Genomic DNA, 27023 nt, shown 5'->3' on the forward strand with positions numbered 1-27023 from the left:
TGACTTTTCGTTTTTGTTTGGTTGATTCACACTTTGAATAATATTTGATTTTTGGAGTACTTTTTATTTAGATCGTCTCTATTCGGAGATTGTTCATGTTAACGGTGATGAATATGGATGTTAAAAAACTAATGAGTACTTTTAAACTCATTCTTAAATCTCTAGAAACTCACTAGAAAGTTACCATTCAAAATCTTACGGGCAAAAATTTTCTTAAAAATTTGAAAACTATATAAAGATGTAAATTTTAAAAATTACTCAAGAGTTAAATAATGCACATATTATCAAAACTTGGAGGGAAACAAAAAACAACTTTTTCAAGAAGGATGATCCAACTAGATGAATGTCGGGAGTTCAATGTTTATATTGGCTAATAATTCATCTTTTTCCTAAAAAAGAGGAACTATTATAAGAGAAAATACAAGCTTAATTTTCAAAAAATTACAAAAAAAGTAAGAAACAAATGATACTCTAAATCTTAAAAAACTCGACTTTATTTTTTTTTAAATACTCTTAGACGAAGAATTACGAAGTAGATAACAAAAAGAAAGAAATAAGTTAAAAAGGGAAACATTTTCCCCTTAAATTTGTGGATGTCTTTGGGCATGATTAAAGAACTAAAGAAAAGTTAGAAGACAACTAATTAAAAAAATAACAAAAAATTTAGAGATAATCAACAAAACAAAAATGAATAAAATATGTAAAAAAAAAAACATAACAAAAAAAACAAAGAAACCACCCAAACCTAAATTCTTTGGGATATGCTTGGCAACTTGGTTTTACAAAAATAGATTCTTTATATTATATCCTTGGAATTGTGGATATATATATCCAACTATTTCTACATATATATATATATATATATATATATATAATTTGATTTGACTTTCAACAATATCCACCAATGATTTTTATTTTGATCCAAAGTTGAGGTTGAAAGCTTAGCTTGTTATTTGATAAAATTGAGCTTGTTGGCAACTTGTTTATTTCCAAATAACATTTTTTGCAAATTTAGTATACTAACTTTTGAAGTTGTTTACAAGAATAATGTTATTAGGTGAATTGATATCATGAATTATATATATTAATAATTATGGTTGAAAGAGTCTCTTTCTTCTTGCTATGCCAAGTTCCAAGGTTGCTTTTTTTTGCCTCCGATTGTGGAGTGATTGTTGGTGAGCTTATATATGTCTGTGAAAAAGATTGTGTCTTTCATGCCTGTGTCATGTCTTTCGTTTGGTGTCCACGTTTGGTCCTCCGTGTTGCTCTTGTGAGGCGATGGACTAGGATAGTTTTGGGTATTTTAAATTTTGTGTCTTTCTTCAATCTTTGCCCCTCAAAAGTTGAAAGAGTTTCTTTTGAGATACCTGACTGGTTTTTCCTGTAGACTTATAACTCTAACTCCTAAGGTTAATTTACTACATTTTTTTTTTTTGATTTCCCCCTCATTTACAACATTAGATCAAATTAAATTGAAAAGAGGAAAAAATGTAAAAGTGGTGATGACATTTTTTATTTTTTGTCTTGTACTTATTGCATCAATCTTAAATTATATATTGAGAAGAGATATGTTAGGGGAAAAAGACAAATAAATAAAATTTAATTATAGTGATTCCCAATCATACAAACAAAACAATTGTTAATGCAAAATCTAATTTTAGCAATTGACCATTCTGATTTTTATTAATAATGAAATGGAATCAATCTCATGTATGTAGTAAGAGGATTTTATTAACATAATTGAATTAATCATCAATCTGATTTCTTATGTTTTTCATAATATCTATTTTCCTAATAAAATAAATTTAAATATATATTTTTTTAAAATTTTAAATTGTATTTTCCTTTTTATTCACAATAAAACCTCCATAACGCACGAACATACATATTATATATATTTTTGCAAAAATCGAGATAAAAAATACTTCAAGAAGATAGTAATCTTAACCTGAAATCAAGACACATATATCAATAAACTCAATGTACGAGTACGAGAGAGTTAGAACTCACAAACAAAGCAAAAACTTTTCCTTATCGACATATCAAACTTTTGTTGTAGAATTTTCTAACCACTTTTTTTTCCTTTCGGACTTAATAATTCTTCCAACTCATACTTACTATCTAAAAATTTCGTTTTATAAAAACTTTTAGTTGAACAAAAAAAAAAAAAAGTTCCATAAACGATATTGTTTGACATCACATTCAGTATATTTTGACATAATAATTTTCTCGACTTTTATCCATAATAATTTTAAGTTGTCACGATCGGATCATAATTATCATTGTCTTTCACTTCTTTTTTTTTCCTTTTTTTCTTTTTCACCAAAAAGAAATTACAAACTAAAATATAATTTTCCTATACACAAATTATTATAATTTCTCATCTTAATTTAAAAGAAAAGAGGGAAAGAAAAAGGAAAAGGAAAAGGAAAAGAATATAGGACAAAGCTACAAAAGGTCAAATCCTACCAACAAAGAGTCAAATTCAAGTGTACAATCATGCCACCTGTCATATTACTATATGCAAAAAAAAAAAAAAATATATATATATATATATATATATATATATTTTCTTTCATTAAAATTAGTTCTTTTGAGATCTAATTCAAATTAATTAGTAACATATAAATGATTTAATTCAGTAAAATAACTAAGTTATTTACTTATAAAACACATTAACTAAAGTTTAATAGTTTTAATCATCTATTCTACATTTGGTGAATTAAGGAAGAAAACAAAAACCTCCGATATAGAATTTGTACGATTATATCTTTTTTCTTCTAGTTTGAGTTTTCGTTCTTTTTTTCTTTCAAATAAATATTTTAGAATTGTCGTCAAATTAGGAAAAATAACTAAAATAGTAAATATGATTTAGACCACACAAGAACAACTTCTTAAAGGGCCCATAATATTTATTGAGCATTTGAAAAAAATGGAGTAGAAGCAAAGAGATAAATTTTAATTTTGGATAAAAGATTGTGTGTATTAGTAAGAAACAATAAATATAAAATGTAATATGAATCTACATTTATTGTAATAATAATATTTGCAATTAGTATACGAATTATATAAAGAAAAATATAATGATAATAATTAATATGATGATAATCGTTAATTGATTATAATCATTATATTGATCAATAGTGATTACAACAATAACTTATCAACTAAGATACATTGATGGATTATTAGAGTCACAATTAATAATGAGAAGTTGACACATGCTCTACATTTGATGTGTGATATTATTTCTATATTATGCTAAATTTTATAGTTGTGTTAAGCCTTAATTGACACATCAAAATGAAATGAAAAAGAAAAAAGGGTTTTTCAAATCTTACTATTTGTCCAACTTTCTTCCATTTTAGTCTATATAACGTAATATATATATATATATATATATATATATATATATATATATATATATATATATATATATATATATATATAAATCATATTTAATTAGGGGTGAGTATCGTTCAACTGGAGTCAGTTTTTACATCGAATCGACTATAGTTGGTTTAGTATAAATGTTTAAATCAACTTCGACCACAAAGAAGTACAAATTAACTGTTGGTCGGTCAATCGGTCAAGTTAAGCCCTTAAAGAAATATATAAGCTTTCAATTTTTTATACCTAATAAATTCTGAACTGAACTTCATTACATAAGTTAAACTATCGTTTCTTAAACATCGAATAGATTAAGAACTTATTAAGTTCAAAATCAAAAGTTCAGATAAAGGTTATGTTTGGTAAGCCGTTTTGTCTTTTTTTTTTTTTTAAATTTATTTTATAGTAGGTGTGTTTGATAACTAATTTGATACCTAATTCATTTTTTAGTTTTTTAAACACTAAACTTATATTTACGATTAGAAGAAAAATTAAAAAAAAAATAAAAAAATTCATTCTATTTTTCAAAAACCGAAAACAAAATCATTTGTCAAAATATATGAATTCTGTTTTTAATAAAAGAAAATTAAGAAAAAAAAACTTGAAATAATTACCATGTTTGATTAATAAACACAAAAAAGGAAAATTTAAAAATTTATTCACATAAAACTAAGACCTTAGAAACTTATTATATGTACAAACACACACACACACACACACACACATATATATATATATATATATATATATTGGGTAATTGAGTATAGTTTATAAATTTGTTGAAGTAGAAAATATATATAAAGAAAAAATAGTTGAGTATTGAGAAATGTTTTGTCAAAAATTTCAATTTTATTTAATTTAATTCTTTTTTAGAAAAATATATGCTGAGGTGTCCATGGGGACGACTTGGAATTAACAAACTCCACAATGATATAGCCAGCTCAGATACCTCCAATGCCTCGCTGTAATTTCATTTCATTATTAAATAACAAACAATTAATTAATTAATTAATTAATTAATTATATATATATATATAAATTAAAAAAAAAAAAAAAAATAAGGCTTCGCTTCATCACTTCCATTTTTCTCTTCTCTCTCTATCTCTCTATTTCGCCGTAGAAAAATTGTCGGAACAGAACACTCAAAACAAATCCATTCTCTATAAATTCCTAAACTTTCTCTCCTTAATTCCTCTCTATCTTTCTTCAATCCAATCACTACTTCCCCCAATGGGAGCTTGTGCGACTAAGCCCAAGGCCGACGGCGCCCTCGCTCCGGCCCCGGAACCGGAGAAGAAGGATGTTGATGCTGTTGTCGACGCTGTTGAACCTGAGAAAACAGTTGAAGTTCCGGCGGTGGAGGTTTCAGGAGAGGGAGACCAAGGCGATAAAGGTAAGGAAGTTGTTGATGTTGACGACGATAAGGTGGATGATCAGAGTGTTAAACGCCGCTCACTAAGCAACTTATTTAAGGAGGTATTATTTATTTCATAATCATCCTTCGATTTGGTTTCTATTTGCTTGGTGTGCCGATTTTGGATTTCTCATCAGTCTTGAGTTGAAATCTAATGTTGTTTGTTGTAAAGAGGAATTCGTATTGATTTCTTTTTTTAATTTCGTTGGTTTATTGAATGAAGTGGAGGACTGTGATTGTTGATTTTGAAATTAGGGGATTCTGTCGTCGTCGCTGTTTGGTTCTCGAGAAATATAATTAGGGAAATTTTGCTAAAGAAAATGGCAGAGTTTATGTTATTGATACCTCGTGTTTCTGAATTTGGAATAAATTTCAATGAACTATTGTCGTTTTGTGAGAGCTTTTTTCATAATTTATTTTTAAACCTCCATGTTTATTCGCGAATCTCGGCGGTTTCTTGGGAAGCAAACAGATTTCTTTACTCTTTTCCAGAACCAAACTTTTATCCTCTTTTGGAAGTAAAGAGAACCGAATAGTCCTCCAAAAGGTGAAAAAGCAAATTAAAGAAATGCAATTATATGTTACAAAATTGGCACAGTTCTTCATAATTTATGACTTTTCTGCACCCTAAAATTTAGTGATTCAAAGAAAAAATTTCAACTTCTTTTCAATGGTCCCTTTTTCGGTTCAACAACTCTGTTTGTTTGATTGGACGTTTGTTTATCTAATATACAGTACTCAGGATTCATGAGGCTTGATAATTTTATTTCTGAATCTTTTGCACTTAAGAATATCAATACATGGAATCTTCCCACTCCACAATACCATTCGTTTGGTGACAAACAAAAGTGTCCTTTCCTTGAGGGGCCATCCTATTTTTCTCCTCTTTCTTCTGTTATTTCTGCTCATGTGCTGCCTCCATTCTCTGATAGTTTCATACCTCATTCAACTTTACATGTTTGGCTGCACCCTATAGAAGTTTCTTTCATTCCCATGTGATCTTGATGGGGAAAGACTTGATGCATTTTTCACCCGCACGTTCGGATATGATATGTCCCCTGGCCCCTAGCTAAACAGTCTTTCAAGCAGTAACAACGCCGTCGCCTTTGAGTAAAATTTTGATTTATAGTTTATGTTGATAGTTGTCCTTAATGATCAGTGTCAATAATGAACACTCCATGGGCCTCCTTTATTTATTTATTTTTATTTTTTTTATTTTTATCGTCTCTGCTTCCATGTAGTATCCTGGCTTGTGTGTAGAATGTTTAGATGCCAAATAGGAAAGTCACGAGTTCCTGTATCCAAAAGAAATTTCATTAGTTTCTTTTTACCATTAGTTTGTTGGAGATGCATTGCTTTGAAAATGACTTTTCAACAATATGATCTTGCATTGACAATTGGTGGGTGCCCAATTTGATTGTGTATATAAATGAGATGTGTATTAATAAATGGTCAGCTAACTTAGCTGTAGCATTGTTGCGAAGTTGTTGGTTTAAATTGCTTCCAATTTTGGGACACAAGGTTTGGTTTGATCAACTCAGAACAATTTTGTATTGAAAAATATCATATAACGGCTGAAAGTTTCTTTGCATATATTCTAAATCTTTCTTCATGGTCTTCTTAAATTGTTCTAAATGTAAATTCTGAATCTTCTGCAGAAAGAAGGGAGTGAATCAATTGATGGTGAGAAGCCAGTTGGGGAAACAGAGACAGAAATACAAACAAAAGAAATTGACATTAAGGCACCTCAAACTGAAAAGTGTATCGAAGAGTCTGAGACAAAGGTGCCTCAAACTGTAGTAGAAGCTGAAAAACATACTGAAGAAATTGAGACAAAGGTGCCTCAAACTGTAGTAGAGACCGAAAAACGTACCGAAGAAGCTGTAGTGCAGATTGAAAAACAAACCGAAGAAGCTGAGGTGGAGGTACCTAAAACTGTAGTAGAAACCAAAGAAACTGAGACCAAGGCGCCTCATCCAGTTGTAGAGACTGAAAAATCTGAAATTCCAATTGAAAGGATACAGATCACCGACGTTCCAACAACAACTTCCGAGACCATTACTGTGGAGAAAGTAATTGCACCTTCACCATCTGATGTTACACCAACGAGTGAAACATCCGAGGAAAAGAGATCAGAAGATGTAAAATTACCCGAGAAAGTCGAGAAAGCTGAAGTAGTGACATTAGTTGAAGTCGAACCAAAGAAAGATGATAACAGTGATGCCAAGAAGACTGAGACAGAGACACCGAAAGAAACCGAACCAAAGCCCGTTGCACCTACCGAAACCAGTGCCAAACCAGCAGAGGTAAAGGATGAAGTAGTGAAGGTAAGTGCTGAGGAAAAAACATCAAGTTGATGAAAAGTGAGACATTATTTGGGATTGAAAGTATAGAAAGTGAAAAGGAGATGGTTTTCTTCTTGGGTCGTTTAAAATTTATTATTTGGGGAGAAAGTTAAGTTTACCCAACAAAGAAACAATGGCTGTATCAATCTGCCATGATCAAGATTTAGATTGTTATTATGTGGTTTTTTTTTAAGCAACTACTTGAGAGGATTTGTTTCTATTGTTTTATTTGTATATCATTTGTTGGTTTTTCATTGAGTTGCACATTCTATTTCCTTTCCTTTGCATGTAGACATATGAGTTTGCCAAATTAATATGAACATAGAATGCCCTATTTTAATTTAAATGTGATATTCACTATTCTTCTTTGGAATTTTGCCTCATATTCTTTTTGCAAGTACTTTTAGGTGGACGAGTAAAACTTTAAAAGGTCCTACCGGGAGTCGAACCCAGGTTGTTGGATTCAAAGTCCAAAGTGCTAACCACTACACCATAGAACCACTAGTTGACCAAAGAACCACAAGTTGTTAAAATCAAATTTATATTAATTATGAAAATCCTTTTCTATCACCATTTCTTTTTTAGCAATATATCCCATCCATCAAACAATAAAATGAAATGACTTGATTTTTTAAATTGTAAATAATTCATTTTATACTTTTGATTTGTAAAACATTTTCTACATGTAACCAAAATTTACATATTAATTGCCATAACAATTTACTTCAATTTTAAAGAATTTGTTGTTAAGTTAAATTGTTCAAAGAAGTTTTTGTTTTTGAGATTTGCATGCATGAACTAGTGACTTAGATAAAAATAGAAGTTAAAAGTCGGCTAAACTTAACATTGAATATTCTCATAATCTTCTACTTTTGAGGTTAAAGAGCTTCGATCTGTTATCTCCATAGTACAATCTGTTATGATCTCCATAGTTGTATTTTTATTGTTCTACTTTAGTGATATCTTTCCCTTCTTCAATGTCGTTGCCTTCTTTGGTACCTTCTTTCAATGTTTCACTTATTGTTTGCTCTTTGTTCTTTCCCCATAGCACAAAATACAGCCCTCCCACCAACAACATTCCTCCTAAAGTACTGAAAACACAACACCCTTTGAATGGTAAAACTGCTAATTTAAAATTATAAATATGACAAAATATCAATGTTTATCGGTGATAGGATAGTGATAGATGTATCATGATAAACTAGTATCACCGTCTATTGGTGTATATTAGTAATAAATGATAGTAGTCTATCCGAGTTTATCTTTTATGAACAAGGTTATTTTGCAATATTTGTAATTATCTTGGTAATACACTTTTTAACCGTAACTATTATTTTCTAAGCAACTCTTTATGTAATTACCTTCCAAGAGTGATACTCTCACCAAGAAATATAGCAGAAAAGAAGGCTGTGATGATAAGAGCCAAAGGTGTAGACATGGCTAAATAAACTGGTCCTTTCTTCTCAATAACCCAAGCTTGAAGACAAAATGTAACCGCGGTCATCATGCCCTAACACCAAAATAAATTCTCTTATTATTCATCAAATCGAGCATAGCTCAGAAAGTTAAGACGACCATTTCGTGATCTCTCAAAGGCAGTATATATATAGTTCAATCTTCCACGTCCAAAATTGATTACTACTGTATCATGAAAGGTGTTATTGTCTAATGAAAAAAAATTATGAAAGTAAAAGTATCATTCACAAACAAAGTCTTGATATTAATAAATTTTCTAAAGTAAACTAGTATGTATATATATATATATATATATATATATATATATATATATATATATATATATATATATATATATATATATATATATATATATATATATATATATATATCAAGCTAAAGCTAATTGTATGAAGTTTGTTTCTTTTAGAACCCAAATTATAATTCTAACCAAACAGCTGAGTTCTTAATAACTTAGATACTTTAGGGTTAGTTTCAAGAAATAATAAAAAAGCTAAGGAAAAGGAGGAAATTGAAGTGGATATAGAGACAAAATTACACAATATATGACTGCAAGAAGCTGAAGATTCCAACCAAGTTTCCATTTATGAGGTTGTCTTTCCATTGCAATGGCAATACCAAATGATTGAAATGAACTTAATAAACATTGAAGATTTGTCAACTGAAGCTTGGAAGAATAGCTTTTCAATACCAATGCCTGTTTTTTCAAATATATAATATAATTATTGTAACAAAAATTGATATATCCAAACAAATGATTAGAAGAATATATTGAAAATTGATACCTGAAGAACAACCCAAACACTCCATAAGGTATTGGAAGATAGCATCAAAAAGCAACCCATCAACCAAGAATTGGGCAATGGAAGAGAGGAAGAATGGTGATTATTATTAGGTTTATGGATAGGAAAGAGATGATGGTGATTGTTAAACAAATTCAATTGGGGGCCGTTGTAAAATGCCAAAATCGCAACACCACCGATGCAAAATAATATTCCTGCTATCTTTGCAGCTCCTGCTATTGATTTCAACCTCAACACCTCCATCCTATAAGTATCAATGGAAAATAAAGAATGGTTTTTAACAAAAGAACGATAATTAATATAAGAGATGAAGAAACTAAAACATAACGGTAAAAGCTATCTAATAAGTCTTTAAATCTGCAAATTTATAAGTGATAATAAGTTCCCAAACTTTCATAATAAGGTTAACAACCAATTCAAGATTTCTCTCCTGAACACAAACTTCAAAGTTTAAAAAGTCAATTTTCTATAGTAAGATTTCTTAATTTTAATAATTGTTAGAAAATGAAAGCTCAAAGAGATGTCCAGGGAATACTTTTGAGGTTTAGAATCTGATAAACTAAAAATGAGAAGTGTTTACAACCTACTAGACACGAATATATTAATTAATATTTAAAGACTAAACTTGTAATTTAACGTTTAATCTTATTTTAGATTGAAGCTCACGTATCATAGCGTTTAATCTTGCGTGCTTCCAACACTTCTACTTTTTGCTATGCATTTTACACTCATAAAGTAGCCACACTGTATTTATAAATGTGGGTGACATAAGATGTCATATTAATATGATACAAAATTTTTTATTAGTGAAAATATTATGAGCTCTTATAACAGTATAGGTTCTACACAATGGAGACTACAGTATTGTCCTCAAACACTCGCATTATGAATCTATCGAGTAGCCCAACTTTCATTATTTATTTTCAAGTATCAGAACAACTAGAGAAGATAGCTAGCAAGTTTTGGGATACAGAGTACTGTTAATTGTGAACCACTCGAAAGGTCTAGCTCATACCACCCATGGAGAGAATAATCCGCAGTTATATATTGTTGAGTTGTAAATTAACTAAGGGAGTGCGTACCTAAGTAAAAGCGCAACAAAGAAAGTGATGACAGGAAGACAATTGGAAGTTGCTGCAGCCAATGTTGCTGAAGTGTACACGAGAGCAATTCCATACAAATTTAAACATATGGCTATCCTACATGTCAAAAAGATTTCATTTCTAAAAATCGATCAAGACTATAAACATTACATCTACCTATTGATTTCTATATTTCATGTTCGCCAAAATTTAAAAAGACTAAATAAAAGTAATTTGTTATTGTTTTTTAAAAAATTAACTTAAGATTTGAGTGTTTCTTCCAGTAAATCTTGAAAATAGAAAAGTAAAAACAAAAACTATTACGTTACGTTATCGGTACGGCTACTTAAAAGATTAAAAAATACTTTTGGTTCTTAAATTTTTATGAAAATAATAATTTCATCTATGAACTTTCATTAACGTTTAGTTCTTTTGTAACAATTTAGTTACTAAATATGTATGAGTAGCAATTTAATCTTTAAGTTTTACAATTTGTAATAATTTAATAATCCTTTTCGTGAAAGTTTTTATCAAAATTAAGTATCAATAATTTTTGTTACGTAATGATTAGGTTTTCATAATTTATAAATAAATTTGATTGTTTACGATTCATCCACCAACACATAAAAAATTTAATTAAATTACCACTAATGTTTATTTACATTAATAACTAAATTGTTACAAATGTATTATAGAAGAACTAAATCAATTATCGATCAGATTATTACTCTCGTAAAAGTTTAGAAATCAAAATTTATATTTTGTTTATCAAAAACATTGGAAAGGAAAATAGTGTAAGAGAAACACAATTCTAAAAGATCAAATGATCATCAACCCAAATCTTTTCAAGTGTTTTTTCTCATGTATTATATAGTTTGAATCCAAGCAACATATAAGTTATACGAGGGAAAAAGAAGATGTATATATATATATATACCCCAACAAAGAGAGACAAAAAATCTTGCAGAAGGTAAAGAATGTCAAAGGAGGGGTGACTTTTCTGCAAAACAAACACGAAAGGAAAAGCGAAATGATAAAACGAAGAAAGAAGAACCGATATAAATGTCAAAATTAGAGATGTCAAAAAGTTAGGTCGTTACAAAGAGAATATATCTTTTACCGTCGAAAAAAGGCTAAGGGAGAAAGGAAGACAGTGGCGGCGACCTGGCGATAAAAAATATAGACATAATGATTCATTCCGGCGTTGAATGCTGCCTTTGAAAGCAAAAACATGCCGGCGTTAATGGCTTGAATAAGAATGATTACCATCAAACATCTTTTGTTTTCTCCCATATTAAGATATATAATCATTATAATTACATCTACATTACTCTCTTCATTTGTTCGGCTTCCTATTTATATTTTACTTGCTTCAGCTTTGCTTTTAATATATATTTTCACATCTTTCTAAGAACCACATGAATTTGGCTTTCTCTTTCTCACATGGTGGCTAGCTTTTTCCTAAATCCTTAGTGCTCTCTTTCTCAATCCACTACTCATGCTTTCTTTCCATTTTTAATTATACACGATGATAATAATATATATGTAATGGAGAGTGTTGACGAAAGACGAAACTTGTTCTCTTACAAAACTCAAGAACACACAAGAAAAGAATATTGTTTTTTTGAAACTCACTTTGTTTATAAATTTCAATTTGCTTCCATTGAATTTGTCTTTCTTTTTTCTCTTACGTACAAATGAGAAAAATGAACTCTTTATATAGTACTTAAGAGATACTTCCTAAAAAACACAAAATATATAGTACTCAAGATACTTCCTAAAAAACACAAAGTAAATGAAGTATGTGTGTATATAAGTGTATCTTAAAATTAGAAATATATCTAGGAATGTGTTATCCATAATATATCTAGTTTATTAATTTCTAACGTGTCTCCCTTGTGCTAGACTTTCTTGACTCCGAACTTCTCTTCATTTTCAAGAATAAGTTCTACTTAAACATCTTTGTCTCTAGCTATATTCAAAATCACATCTCATCTAGATTTCAATCCTCATATACAACACGATTCTGGAATCGTTAAGCTTAATCTACATTTGATATTCAATATTGGTGACCACTTAGGTTTTTTTTTTTTTTTTTTGCTATGTGACATTTGATATATGTATATTTGTGTTTACACTCAAGATCTTGAAATTAGATGGTTAGAGGAAGGACCTATAAATAGTCCAACTTGACCAACCGATAGGACATGGCTAAGTAATTAATCTTCAAATTATGAGAGTTCCCACCTTACTTTTTTTTTTTTGGATTTAACCAAGTTAAGCTTTTGTCATTAAGAGTTAAACATTTTGTTGCATGTGTATTATTACGTCTTGCCCTAGTTGAGTTGAAGTTACTTCTTGAGTATATTTAAATACTCACATTTTCCTAAAATAATTTTCAACTAAAGACGAGAATGTTTTTAGTGTTTTACGAGATGATTTGTTAACAGTGTCCTTATAATAACATAAGTCTATATATGCTTCTGTTTAGTGACATACTTTCAAAAGTTGTTTATATTAGCTGTATGTGACAAAAATCACATTTAAGTTGTATGTGATTGATAAACCAGACGCAGTTTGAAAGGTTACTTGTCCCTGTATTTTCAATACTCACTTTTCTCAAAATATTTTTCAAGTAAAGATAATATGAATATGTATATATGACAATAATGTCCATTCAAATGGTTGGTTGAACAGTTGTTAAAATCATGATCTTATTATAGATCATTTTGATAATTATTTCTCTTAAATTATACATATAATTTAAGCATAGTGATAATGAAAATTAATCTAACCCAAATTAGGATTTCTACACTTGCAAACCCCTCCCCATATATATAATTTGAAAAATAGAAAATCTAGGCCTAAATTTAAAATAAAAAATACACATAAATATATATAAATTCATATGATAAATAATTCAAACATTTTCCACAGAAGATGTTGGATTTTCATTGGGTAACTTAGTGCTATCTTTCCCTTCTTCCATGTTGCATTCTTTGGTACCTTCTTTCAATCCTTCACTTATTTTCTGCTCTTTGCTCTTTCCCCATAGCACAAAATACAAACCTCCCACCAATAAAAATCCTCCTAAGATACTGCACCAAACACAAAAAATTCAATATAATTCTTGAAAAGTATTAGCTCTTTCAAAATTCATGTAAACAGCTCTTAATTATGTAAGTACCTTCCAAGAGTGATACTCTCTCCAAGAAAAACAGCAGAGAAGAAGATTGTAATGACAAGAGCGATAGGTGTAGACATGGCTAGATAAACTGGTCCTTTCTTCTCAATAACCCAAGCTTGAAGACAGTAGGTAACTGCGGTCACCACGATACCCTGCACCAAAATTATTTCTATTATTTATTAATTCATGCATGCATAGTTGCTCAATAGATAAAAGACATCAATCACGTCTTTCGAGAATGATGGTTCAGTCTCCACCTCCAATTGAAGAACCCGATAAATAAATAAATAAATGTGAATTTTATTAAAGAAAAAGTGAGAGAGAGAGAGAGAGATGCTTACACAATATGCCACTGAGAGAAGCCTAAGATTCCAGCCAAGTTTCCATTGTTGAGGGTCTCTTTCCATTGCAATAGCAATAGCAAAGGATTGAAATGAACTTAATAAACATTGAAGATTTGTCAACATAAGCTTTGAAGGATAGCTTTTCAATACAAAGGCCTGTTTTTCAAAATAATATACATAAATTCATCAACAAACCATATATGTAGACAAGTGGTAGTGCTAGAAAGGTAGAAAAATGTCGAATGAATATTGATTAGTTCATTCAATTATATTTTCAACTAAAAGGTTAGATGGATTATTTTACTAACTATTAAATCTTCTTTTATAATTAAATCCCGAGCTGAATTCTAAAAATTAAAATTTGAATCAATATTTTGTTTTGTTATTTTTTTTTTCTTGAAGTACAATCAAGCTTATTCCTAGTTCTTGCTTTATTCTTGTTGCTTTATCTTTTTATAATTTTTCTTAAAGCTTGAAAAAAGAAGAAAGACATAGTAAAGGAATTATGGGAAATGACTTATTTTCACTATATTCAAAAGAAAGAAAGACTGATGTCAAAAGTGAATTTGAAAGGCTTCAAAAGTAGAAGACTATCATTAAAATGCTAATGTAACCAACCACTGCTCGATCCATCTAGTCCTATTTTATAACTATTTTGTTTCTGTTCGGCCCTACTTCCTTGTTTTTGTTCCATATGCTCTTCGCAATATAGCTTATTACTTATTTTAGAGAGAGAGAGAGATGAAAGTTGATACCTGAAGAACAATCCAAATACCCCATAAGGTATTGGCAGATAGCATCAAAAAGCAACCCTTCAACCAAGTATTGGGTAATGCAACAGGAGAAGAATGGTGATTAGGGTTATGGATGGAAAAGAGATGATGATGGTTGAAAAAATTCAATTGGGGCCCTTTGTAAAATGCCAAAACTCCAACACCACCCATGCAAAATAATATTCCTGCTAGCTTTCCAATTCCTGCTATTGACTTCAACCTCAACACCTCCATCCTATAAAGATATCAAGAAATATAAAAAGTACAAAAGTTAGTTTAACCTTTCAACATTTAAATAGAACCTTCAATTTGATGTTTAGTAGGTCATCGATCTATCTTCAATCTTTTTTTTAAAAACAAAATCACTAACTTATTTGGACACAAACTTGAAAGCATAATGTTATAATAAGATATGTAGGTACACCGATATCCTCGTTAAGTTCAATATATCATTCCATGTTTTTATACTTTTATATTAAAGTTTAGTTTATGAAATTATGAGTGTTGCACCCAAAGTAGCTAAATGGATTTAACCTAAATTTAGAAATGGGTGACATAAGATGCCATATTAAATGTGACATAAAATAATTCTAACAATAGAGAAAATTTTAACAAATTAGCTAGAAAACAAAAGAAAAGTTGAGAAGAAGACAAAATACTATGGTCTCCACTAAATAGAGAGAGATCAGCTTTATAGAATGATTACATTATTGACAATAAGAACTTTAAATCTCTGTTTACTAAAGCAAAATGGACCATTAAATGTGTATAATGTGTGTAATCCAATCCACAACTTAATCAACTTTTGTTCTTTTTTTTTCTTTTCTTTATTTTACTACTAATCAACTTTAATCCATGTGCTATAAATTTCAGCAATGAAATGACTCAACGAACGAATACCTTTTCGTTCGTACGTTAATTTAATGATTACCACATATTATATTATATCAATCAATTTAAAGATATTGCAATTTAAAGTCAATACAAACATAATTCAACTAGTGAAAAATATGTATCATCTGTTAAATAGTTTGAGGTATCATTTATAAACTAATTTATGATGAGGAAAATAACTTGTGTATATCTTTATAAAGATTATGAAATATATATTTTTTCCACATCCATAACGAAAGAGATGAGAAGTTATTTAAATCTTTGAGGTGAAATTCTTTTTTTTTTAAGAGGAAACGACATAAGCTGGAAACTTAGGACAAAGCCTAAGATTGAGCTTAGTACAAAATTTATTTAGAAAGGGCTAGAGGAAAGCCCAAAAGCTAATTACAAAAGACGTTCAGATTTAAGGCAATTGTATCAGTCGAATAATTTTTTAAAAAAGGATCTCTGCTGAACCAATTGCCTATGAGGATTTTGCATTCTTCCCACATATTTACAATAGATTTTTGATAGCTAAAAATACCAAAAATTCTATTGTTTCTCTCAGACCAAACACCCCAAAGGATAGCAATAAGCCCGCAATAAAGGACCTTGTGTTTCAAAAAAGAGAGAAAGAAAAAAAGTACAAACAAAACAGATATAACTTAGTAATTGTTGTCTTAAAAGTTAATGACTTGATTTTCCACCAAAACGTTAATGGTAACTTTTTTTCCGTTCCTGAATAGGTAAACATAAAATATAAAATTTATGGTTAAATTACAAACTTATTCCTATAACAAGGGATCGAATTTTCAATTTAACTAAATATTATCGTTTATTTTTAGTTTCGTAGTATATAACACTTTGTTGGAGGTCCTCTTAAAGTTTGTTTTATAATATACTTTTAGCAGCCTAATCCTTGCCAAATTCCAAAAATTAGGAATTATTTGTCAATGTTGTCTTTATATTTCTTTGCTCTTTGAGAATTTAATTCATAGCCTTTCATTTATTATAACCTTTTTTTTTTGTTGTCCAATGTTTTCTTAAAATTCTTTTAATTAATAATCCAAGAGTTTAAAATATTATGATGGAAAAAAAAATAATGTTAAAGCAACCATCATGTTTTTATATAATATATAGAAAAATGATTATTATATAGACTTTGAAAAAGTAAATCTTTTTATATGTATGATTGTATAATATATATATAGACACACACATTGATAAGTTAAAAAATGTTGAACCTAACACTTCCATAAAAGAAATATTCAATTCACCAAAATTGGTTGTCCAAATGCATATTTGTCTATAGTAACATTAGCTTTTGTGATATTGGAATCTTAGCTTTTAAAATACATACAAATCTTTGTTTATACGGTAATTAAATCTTAGACAAGTGATTATTATAAATTAATTCGATTTTATTTACTATTAGGCTAATCCATAAGGGTTTAGTATAGACAAGCAAAATTGAACCACTACTTTATTATCCTCAATGTTTTCTTCTATTCTCTTTTTTTCTTTTCAGTTGTTATTTCGTTTCCCTTTTCTTCCCCTTATCACCCCAAGAATCCATCCCATCAATCATTTCCAAAATACATTTTCTACTATTTTTCATTGACACCATCTTTGGCTCTTCCTCATCTAAAATTAGGGTTTCCACTACAAAAACAATATACCATTTCCTTCTTCAACTTGGCCATTTTCCCATTATAATATGAAACTCATTTAATTACTTCCCCACTTCTTGCATTCATTATTGGAAATGATCATCACAAAAGTGATGATTAAAATCATAAAATTTTTGTGGTTTGTTTTTGCAAAAATGTAGTTTTCAAGTTTTAGGTCACACATTTGAAAGTGATTTTCAAATGCAGTCTTCAAGAAATTTCTTTTTTCCATTTTCATAACATTGTTTTATTAGGAGAAAGAAAAGTGAAAAACAACACACAAACCAATTTTTTTAAAAAAAAATATAAAAAAAGCTATGTAATTTGTTGCTAATTAAAAAAAGTTCTTAATTGTTTTCAATATTATTCAAAATGGTGTCAAGAATATGTAATGACTAGAGTACTATAAAACCAAACAAAATTATTATTAAAATCAAGCTTAATTAGTCATATATTAGTCATCTAAGCTTATTACATTTTTAAATATTTTGAATTTTTTATAGCCAAATGTCTGAAAAAGTATTATTTTTAATGCAATTACAAAACAATTATTTTCATTAGTACCAAAATACATTTTTAACAATTATCTTTTTATATTTTGACAATTAAGGAATTATCATAGAATCTCTCTCTTTTCTTAAAAGTTAGTATAGTGAGAAATAAAAAGTTAAATTAATAATAAAGTAAAAAAAAAAAAAAGGGTATAAATTCTTTGCCTTTTACATAACTTACCTTCTTTGTATAGGCACAAAGTTACCATTAGAAAATACTTTATCCTGTGTTTGAACAACACACACACACACTATGGTAGATTAATTTATTAATGCCTTGGGGTATTTTTCACCATAAAAATTATGGGTTATTAACAAATAACAAAAAATAAATTGAAGGGAATAATTTAAAGAATAATTAAATTTAGTGATGTAATTAGGAAAGGGTGTGTACCTAAGTAAGAGGGCAACAAAGAAGGTGGTGACAGGAAGAGAATTTGTAGTTGCTGCAGCCAATGTTGCTGATGTATACACCAGAGCAATCCCATAAAGATTTAAACATAGAGCTATCCTGCAAATTCAAATAATTTTACATTTTAAAATTTAACTTTTAGGTGCTCGTTTGGTAATTATTAATTAAATTAATATTAATTCAGTTTAATGGTTTCTTTGTTTTCAAAAACTATGTCAAGTTTTAGAAAGTTATTTTAAATTTTAGATAATTTTGGTTTGGAATTCGTTTGAGAAAGATGGAAAACACAAACATAATAATGTTCTAAAATTAAATGGTTATCGAAATTAAAAACACCACTCCTACAAATTATCAATACAAGTCTGGTTTTTTCTTTTGCCTTAGAATTTAACTGACAGTTTAGAAGTTTGTCTAAAAAATTCAGAAAGTGTAAATAGAACGTTGCGTTAATGAAAAACAATTTTCAAAAACAAAACAAGAACTCGATGACAGTAAACCTTTCCATCTAACCAAATCACTTCTACCAAAAATCATTATGGTAAGAGATAAACAAACCCAGATAGCCAAATAGAATTAAAGCAACACATAAGCTTACTTTACGAGTAGATAGAAGAGGAAAAAAATGAAGAAGATACCCAAATAAAGAGAGCATAAAAATCTTGCAGAAGGTGAAGAATGTCAAGGGTGGGGCATCTTTCCTGAAAAACCAAACCGAACAAAACAAGAAAAAATGAGTGAGAGGAAGTATGAAAGAACGAACAAACGAACTTTTCGAGATCTTTAACTAACTAGAAAAGTCGGGTTGTTACAAAAAGAGTGAATAGATACCATTGAAAATAGAAGGCTATGGGAGAAAGGAAGGCGGTAGCGAAGGCTTGACGATAGAAAACGAAAATATAGCTGTTCATTCCAACGTCGAAAGCCGCCTTCGAGACGAGAAACATACCGGCGTAAATGGCTTGAATCAAAATCACAGCCATGAAAGCTATTCTATTCTCATCCATCATCATATATTTCATATTGATTATATGATAAAATATGTATGTATGTATGAAAGAATCGAAGAGTGTGTATTGTTTTTCTCAGCAGTCTTCATCTTCCTATTTATAATCTCCCTTCTCTTCTTCTTCTTCTTCTTCTTCTTCTTCTTCTTCTTCCTTCTTCTTCTCTTCCTTTATTATTGCTCCTATTTCCAAAAGATATCTCTCTCAAACAAAAGACGCTGCCTTTATCCTCTCATATGGGGGCCACCATTTGGCCTACGCCCTTGCTGTTCTCTCTCTATTCACTACTCATCTCCTCTTGTTTCTTTCCTTTCTTTTGTTTTCTTTTTAATATTGTTTTTTACTTCTTTTCGCTTTCGACTATTTTAATTCATATACTTTTTCAAAAACTAAAATTTTTACTATTAAAATGTTCTAATACATTCACTAATTCCTTTCTTCTACTATTTTGTTAAAAAAACCATTGAGGTTTTTAGTTAAGTTTGGTTTGAAAGAAATTTCCAAAAATTAGCCTATAAATCTCTTTCTTATTGTAATTTTTTTTTGTTTTGTTATCTTTTTTTCTTTTACTAATGTTTTAGGAAAGATAAGGTTAAACTTTGAAAACTAAGAAAAAGGATTTTTGAAATTTGACTAAAAAGCTGGTCAAACTCTTTTACTTATAAATATGTAAATCACGATAAGAAATCGAGAGAAAGTAGACTATATTTAAAAAAACAAATACAAAAAATTAAAGAATCAAATTAAATGACTATTGACATGTGCTCAAATAAAAATGGGAACTCAAAAGGACTAAAATGGTGCCTTTTAAAAAATATAAAACCTAAAACAATCGTCAAAAATCACATAGCGTGAAGACAAATGTATTTTGAATATATTTTCAAGTATTATTACAGAGAACTCACACATCTACAAACTCAATAACTAATGCAAGACATCCCTAACATATCAAGACGTAAATATGCTAAATAGATTATATATTAAAAATTAACCATAACAATTGAGATTGTTTTTATAAGCAAAGGACTTCAAAGAGGGTACGAGAATGATTAAAAATTTGTGAATTAAATTTGAACAAGCAAAGCAATGCAAGTTCAACAACAAACAAACCACATGGTTTTGAATCTCTAATCTTTTGATCGTGAGTATCATATCTTAATCAATCAATTGTACAATATTTGCTTTTACAACATGATTTGAAATCTTAACTTTGTTAAGATATATGTTTATGAGTTAAAAATATTAAGATTTTTGAATTTTGGAATGTTTTCGAATATAGTAGAACGAGTTAATTTCTATCGTAAATATGATAACATTTTTTTTTTATTTTTTTATGAGTAATAGACTGTAATAAACTCCGATAAACCTCTATCAACTTAATGATAGACACTAATAGAGATATTTAAGTGTATCGTGGTTTAATTTATCAAAGTAAAACTTTACTATATTTATAAATATATTTTCAACGGAGTTTTGTTTCGCCATTTTTTACGATTTCCACCAAAAGCAATTTTTACTTTTTACTTTTTATCCAACTCATTGAGCTAAAAAGATATTTATTTATCTATCTACTCTTAAATTTTAATTTAAATTGCATGAGAAAAAGATGGTATAAAATTGGAGTCACATTCTTATTTTGGTCCTGAAATCAAAAAGTTGACGGACCATTCTTTAATTTCCTCAAACTTTCAAAATAATTCAGAGATTGGTTGTTGAAATTTCAACTTTCCGTCCGTTGACTCTTTTTTCCTTTTAATACAAATGGCCAAATCCGACGTTCTGTCCTAGCTGCAATTTCATTCTCAAACTTTCAATTATAAAAATGAACCCTCAATTTTTATGCGGGTATTAACACTTAAACCCTTGAACTTACAATATTTGTAGAAAATTTGACTTTACAAAATGATAAACTTGAACCCTCAAACTTATACTACTTATCAATTTCTACACGTATAAATATTTGAAGATTCAATTTTAATATTTGAAACATATAAGTTTGAGAATTCAATGTTTACAGTTTAAATTATTTAGGGTTTAGGATCGGAGAGCTCTTTCGCAATTTTTTTCCTCTCTCTCTTTTTTAATAACAAGAGCAGTGTAGTCAGAATTTTAACTTCCAACTCGAGAAAATAACTTATGAGTCATACCAATTTATAAGTCTAAAACGTCTTAAACTTGTTGCATTCATTTAGGCATACCATTTAGTTTTTAATTTTTAAAGATTAAAACACACTTAGATCAATAATACTACGATTTGAAAACTAGAAAAAAATAGTTACAAACATTTTTATTGAATTATGAAGATATGTCATTGGCAAAAGTTATTATTTTATCATTTTATCTTTTCAATAATAAGTGAGATGGGGAATTTAAAGTTCAAAGTTACATATGTTTTCAATAAATCATTTTAGTGCTTGTTTTAACACTTTTAGATCTGCCTATCGAAAAATTGATTTTGAATTATTAAAACAATTATTTATATATATAATTTTCTTTCCATACAACTTTTCTTATTTTTACTTATACGGCCAAATAAATACATATAATTTATAAATGTATATATAATTGTTTCTCCCTTTTCAAGTGATTAAATTAAAAGAAAAAAAATAGAAAAATTCATGTGTTTGATAACTGCAAAATTTTTTTTAGACAAATGAATTTAATAAATAAATTAGTTTAGCACTTAAAACCTACTTATATTTACTCACCTTCTTATCCAAGGGAAAAAAGAAAAAAGAAAAGAAAACCTCTCCAAACCACAATGATAGATGTTCATGAAAATATGCTTTATTATCATACACTTTTTAAGCTCAATCAAAGTTCATTTTAACTAATGTTTTCTTTTTTTTTTCTAGTCTTTTCAAATTTGGGGGTCGAAAAGATATTATGTTATTGCTAAAGCATGGCAAAATGTGGGTGAGAGGAAAGAGAAGAGGGAGACAAAGAGAAATTTAATTTTGTCACTAAGCTTTAAATAAACTTTATATTAATATCCATATACCACTCTTTTTAAAAGAAATTGTACTTCTTTTGCTTAAACCATTTCTTTACCTTGATTTGAATTGACTATATATAACACTAAATAATCAACGTTTTATTGGCTTAAGATGGAACTACTTGTTTCCTAGTAAGGGTGGTTAAAAATGGATAACTTTGAGTTCCAATTATTAGCAAATATAGCATAATACAAAATAATTTATAAATATAGCAAAATTTATATTTACTTCTCGAAATCTATTGATGTTACACTATATCATTGATATATATATATAAGTCTATTAATATGTAATTGTAACGCCCCGAGTTTAAGAGGGAAATATGTATGAACCAGTATCACATCTGAATGAGAGGATTCTTAAGGACATGAAAGTAAAGTTAAGAAATACTTAAAATAATTAAAAGTTACTATCTATACCAACAAAAGGTACCCTTTCTTTTTAGGTGACTCGATCATAGGAACTCCAAATTTAAGCGTGTTGGCTTGAAGCAATTCTATGTTAGGTGACCTAAGAATTTTTTTCGAGGAATATGCATGTAAGTGAAGACAAAACATACTGAATATGAGTCTATTACTTAATTATAGAAGTCTATTATTAAATATGAGTCTATCACTAATAGATTTGACTATATATGCAATTTTTTAAAGATGTTGCTATATACTTAATTATCAGCCCTAAAAATACGTTGTCCTTTTTATAATTACCTTTTTCTAAATATGATATTACAACCCATCAAACCCAAACGAGCATCCGGTTCAAAAATAAAAAGTGGGATTCAAACCAGAAATAGTGAACGTCCCAACAAAGAGAGCAACATTTTGAGGGAGACACAAGTTCCACACAAAAAGACGTCACAATCTTAATAAGGTAGGCGAGCTATTTCTCTCATAATTGATTCTGAGATGAAACCTCATGTTATTTAATATGAAAACATGCTCTAAAAAGATAGTTAACAAAGAAAAATACTTAAATAGACCTAAAACTCATTAATTTTTCTAATTACTTGCACATGATAGCAAGTTCCATCACTATTTATTGCTTTTCTATACAAGTTAACTCATTTTGCTATATTTAAAAAGTAACTCTCAAACTAACAAAAGATTTTGTAAATAAGATTAAATTAAAGGCCCATATAAAAGATTATTTGAAATGTAAGAGAATATATGAAATAAGCAAGAAAGTGCTTTGCCTAAGGGTGGGAAGAATAAGATGGAGTATATATAAGAGTTTTCAAACAACGTTTAATTTATTTATTTTTTTTTCCTTTAAGAGAAAAAAGAGAAAAAGAAGTAAAATCCTTATCAATTAAAGTAGGAATATTGAATATCAACAAGTATTAAAATAAAATAAAAAGAAGAAGTAAAAAGTAGGAATAAAAAAGGAAACGTGTTTGCATGTTTTTGTTTTTTTTATTTTTTATTTTTAGTTGGATTATTATTTGTAAATTGAAAATTAGAAACCACAAGAAAAAAGAAAAAGATGGCTTTCATTACTTTAACTTTCTTTTTGGGGTCAAAATTAATTCATCTATTGCCAAATAAAATAAATAAACATGTAATGGACCTAAATGTAACAACATATATACCAAAAGAAAAAAAAAACTTAGCTATCTCTCATTTGTATTTACTTCATGATCACTTTCAATCCTCTTTTCTTTTTCTTTTTGAGAAAAAAAATTTCATATTTTTATATTAAAATATATCATTTTATTTTTATTAAAAAAACAGAAAAAATTTTGTGAATGCATTGAAACATCTCCACTGGGTGAACATCTTCACATATAGCATTCTCATCAAACTGTAGATGTGTTTGTTGTCTGAATATAACATATAAATTTTCAATAAATAAATCATTGATTAAGAATAAGGCATTTTCAAATATAATAACAAAAATCAAAATGTTTACAAAATATAGATATTGATAAATTTTTTTGAACAAAATACTAGAGGAAATGGACCGGTAGCTACATCAGGACATCTCAACTATATTCTGTAAATATTTTGATGATCAAGATATGGATGTACTAAAAAAAAATCAATAGAAGTCTATCATTGGTATGTAAAATTAAAAATTTTATTATATTTTATAAACAAATTTTATTATATTTTATAAATATTTTTGTTCATTCTGATATATGTTGGAAAACGACTGGTACGAGTATGTGACGAGTTGTTTTCTTCTTTTTTTCTTTCTTCTTTGAGGAGGTGGCAAGTTGTTTGTTGATACTTCAATTTTTTATATTAGATAATTAGAAGGACAAATAGAATACATTCAAATTTGATTTTCTTTTCTTCATGCATGTATTGTCTTGTCAAGCTATTTTTATTGGTATCACTTGTCATGAAATTGTGTCAAATTATTATTTGTTGGTATAATCACCCTATAACAATCACAATTAGTATTAATCATAATGTAACCTTGTGATAATATAACCTTTCTTTTTTTTTTCTTTAATAATTCTTAACCAAGATAATTACACAAACTAATTAAATGCTATATATTATAAAAAGTTTATTTTTCAACTAGTTCTGTCTAAAATGAAAAAAATAAAAATTACAAACGGTACTTTAATTTGAACTTTTTTTTTAACCTTTTCTTTTAAACAACATTTCTATTCTTTTCAAAGTTGTAAATAAGAATTTCATTTCTACTACAAATCTCTACTCCAAATTCCAAGGATTATTTGGAAAAGGTTATATAAATGTTAAGAATATATAATAGTACAATAGAAAAAGATCTTCTTTAGTCATTAAAAAAAGTATCCATTTTTAATTGTTGAGTTTTAAAAAAGTTTGTGTTTTTTTAACGATAAACACATTGAAATTAGGGAGTGGGATCGGCACATCTCGATTAAGTTGACGCAATGTCTCATCATATATTCCCAAATCTCCATTTTTTTTATTTGAAATACTTCTAAATCTCCATTAAATACGAAGAATATCGGGATCTTTTAAAAAATATAACAAAGCGGTAAAATATTTACACCGTATAGAACAATTTTGAAAATGGAAAAATCCTATACGCCTGCAATGGTAAATACCAAAAATGCTCTCGTCAACAATGCTATCAACAACGAGTGTAAATATTTGGTATACGATTGTTTAGATTTGATCATTATTTAGTATACAATCATTTGGATTTGATCATTTGGGTAGCCAAGTCTAAATGAATTTTTTTTCAAGAATTGTTTAATTTGGTTACAAAATCGTTTAGATTTAGTACACGATGATTTGGATTTGATCTTTAGATTTGAGAAGCCAAATCTAAACAATTTTTTTAAGATTCTTTGGTACACGATCGTTTAGATTTAACCAAACAATTTTTTTCAATATTATTTTGGTTAGATTTGGCTACATGATAATTTTTTTTTTGTAAACGATCGATTATATTTGACTATTTTTTGTACACGATCGTTTAGATTTAGTACACGTTCTTGAACAACCAAATAACAGTTCAAAAAGAAAAAATAGATCTTTTATATTTGCTACACGATCTTGAACCAAATAACAATTTTTTTAAAAAAAATAGAAAGATGATAGAAAGAAAAAAAAATCGTAGAAGAGAAATAGAAGGAAGACAATAAAAAAGAAGGTCAAACTTGAAATATTTTAAAAAATGCAAACCAACGAGATTAATAGTAACAATGTACATATGAATTGATCTCTATAGTCGTGCACAAATGCTTCATTTTTAACTTTTATTGGTTAGAATATCAATAATATTGAACAAGCTTAATTTGGTCATGCTTCTTTTATTTTATTCTTTTTTCCTTTGAAAAGAATTTTTTTTTTAATTTTTACCTTAGTCTTGAAATAAATTACACATATATAAATCTTTTTGTGTTCCCAAAAACGTGCATAATTCAAAACAAAACCTAACCCACAGAAAATTACCAATTGGAATTTTCCCTATTTTATTCGAATTCTTTTCTCTACAAAAAGGAAGAAAGATAAATAAATAAATAAATAAATAAATAAATATATATATATATATATATATATATATATATATATATATATATATATATATATATATATATATATATATATATATATATATATATATATATCTGTAAAATTGGTCCAATGGAAAATTTGTTTGATGGTTAGGTATATTCAATTCCGAACTTTCTACGTAGCTGAAAGCATATAACTATAAAATATATATAGCCCTAAAGCTAGAATTTCTTTGCACTAATTATTCCATATTTGATGGTAGGCTTGAGTCATAAAACAATTCCAACTAGCTAGGTAAAAGTCCCATTTCTATTTGATATGTCTACCTATACATTTTTGGTCTATTTTTTTAGTTCAATAAGATTTGGAGCGTGAGAATTCAACCTCATATTTGTTAGTCGAAAGTGATAATTTTAAAACAAAACAATAAATTTAAAACATAAGAGAAAAGAAAACCAAATCGAAACTATGACAAGACAACTTGGACTAAAGGTAAGAGAGTTGGGTCTTTAGGCTCACCCATCCTTCGACTCAACTTTCGGGGCCAAGAAAAAGTGGATAAAGTCAAGAGAAGGGACTTGCGTCGACGACTCAACCTCCGAGCTCGTGGACCCAACATGCTCCCTATTCAACAAGTCTACTAGATTTTATGATTTAGTTCTATGATAATTAGATTCCTAGCAAAGACATGAAAGAGACTTTAGGTGAAGTTGTACTATCAATACATCATGATAATTTGTAACT

The 27023-nt window shown here is 28.3% G+C and overlaps 3 protein-coding genes and 1 non-coding gene across 4 annotated transcripts; 1 reads left to right on the forward strand and 3 right to left on the reverse strand.

Moving 5' to 3' along the window:
- The first annotated feature begins 4450 nt into the window (after positions 1 to 4450).
- LOC103499656 (uncharacterized) lies at positions 4451 to 7403 on the forward strand. The gene is made up of 2 exons (XM_008462693.3): positions 4451 to 4866; positions 6463 to 7403. The coding sequence occupies exons 1-2, from the start codon at positions 4621 to 4623 to the stop codon at positions 7159 to 7161; spliced, it is 945 nt and encodes a 314-aa protein (XP_008460915.2). The 5' UTR covers positions 4451 to 4620; the 3' UTR covers positions 7162 to 7403.
- A 174-nt stretch (positions 7404 to 7577) lies between these two features.
- TRNAQ-UUG (transfer RNA glutamine (anticodon UUG)) lies at positions 7578 to 7649 on the reverse strand. The gene has a single exon. It is a non-coding gene; the product is annotated as a tRNA-Gln (tRNA).
- A 346-nt stretch (positions 7650 to 7995) lies between these two features.
- Positions 7996 to 11864, reverse strand: LOC103499657 (WAT1-related protein At5g64700-like). Its single transcript, XM_008462694.3, has 7 exons — positions 11631 to 11864; positions 11448 to 11510; positions 10511 to 10627; positions 9411 to 9672; positions 9164 to 9322; positions 8511 to 8659; positions 7996 to 8240 (listed from the first exon to the last, which is right to left on the reverse strand). The coding sequence occupies exons 1-7, from the start codon at positions 11819 to 11821 to the stop codon at positions 8090 to 8092; spliced, it is 1092 nt and encodes a 363-aa protein (XP_008460916.2). The 5' UTR covers positions 11822 to 11864; the 3' UTR covers positions 7996 to 8089.
- A 1343-nt stretch (positions 11865 to 13207) lies between these two features.
- On the reverse strand, positions 13208 to 19598 carry LOC103499658 (WAT1-related protein At5g64700-like). Its single transcript, XM_008462698.3, has 7 exons — positions 19149 to 19598; positions 18956 to 19018; positions 18303 to 18419; positions 14797 to 15049; positions 14039 to 14197; positions 13698 to 13849; positions 13208 to 13608 (listed from the first exon to the last, which is right to left on the reverse strand). Exons 1-7 carry the CDS (start codon positions 19337 to 19339, stop codon positions 13431 to 13433), a joined length of 1113 nt encoding a protein of 370 aa, XP_008460920.1. The 5' UTR covers positions 19340 to 19598; the 3' UTR covers positions 13208 to 13430.
- Positions 19599 to 27023: the final 7425 nt, after the last annotated feature.

This window comes from Cucumis melo, chromosome 11, assembly GCF_025177605.1.
Source record: "Cucumis melo cultivar AY chromosome 11, USDA_Cmelo_AY_1.0, whole genome shotgun sequence".
NCBI lineage: Eukaryota > Viridiplantae > Streptophyta > Magnoliopsida > Cucurbitales > Cucurbitaceae > Cucumis > Cucumis melo.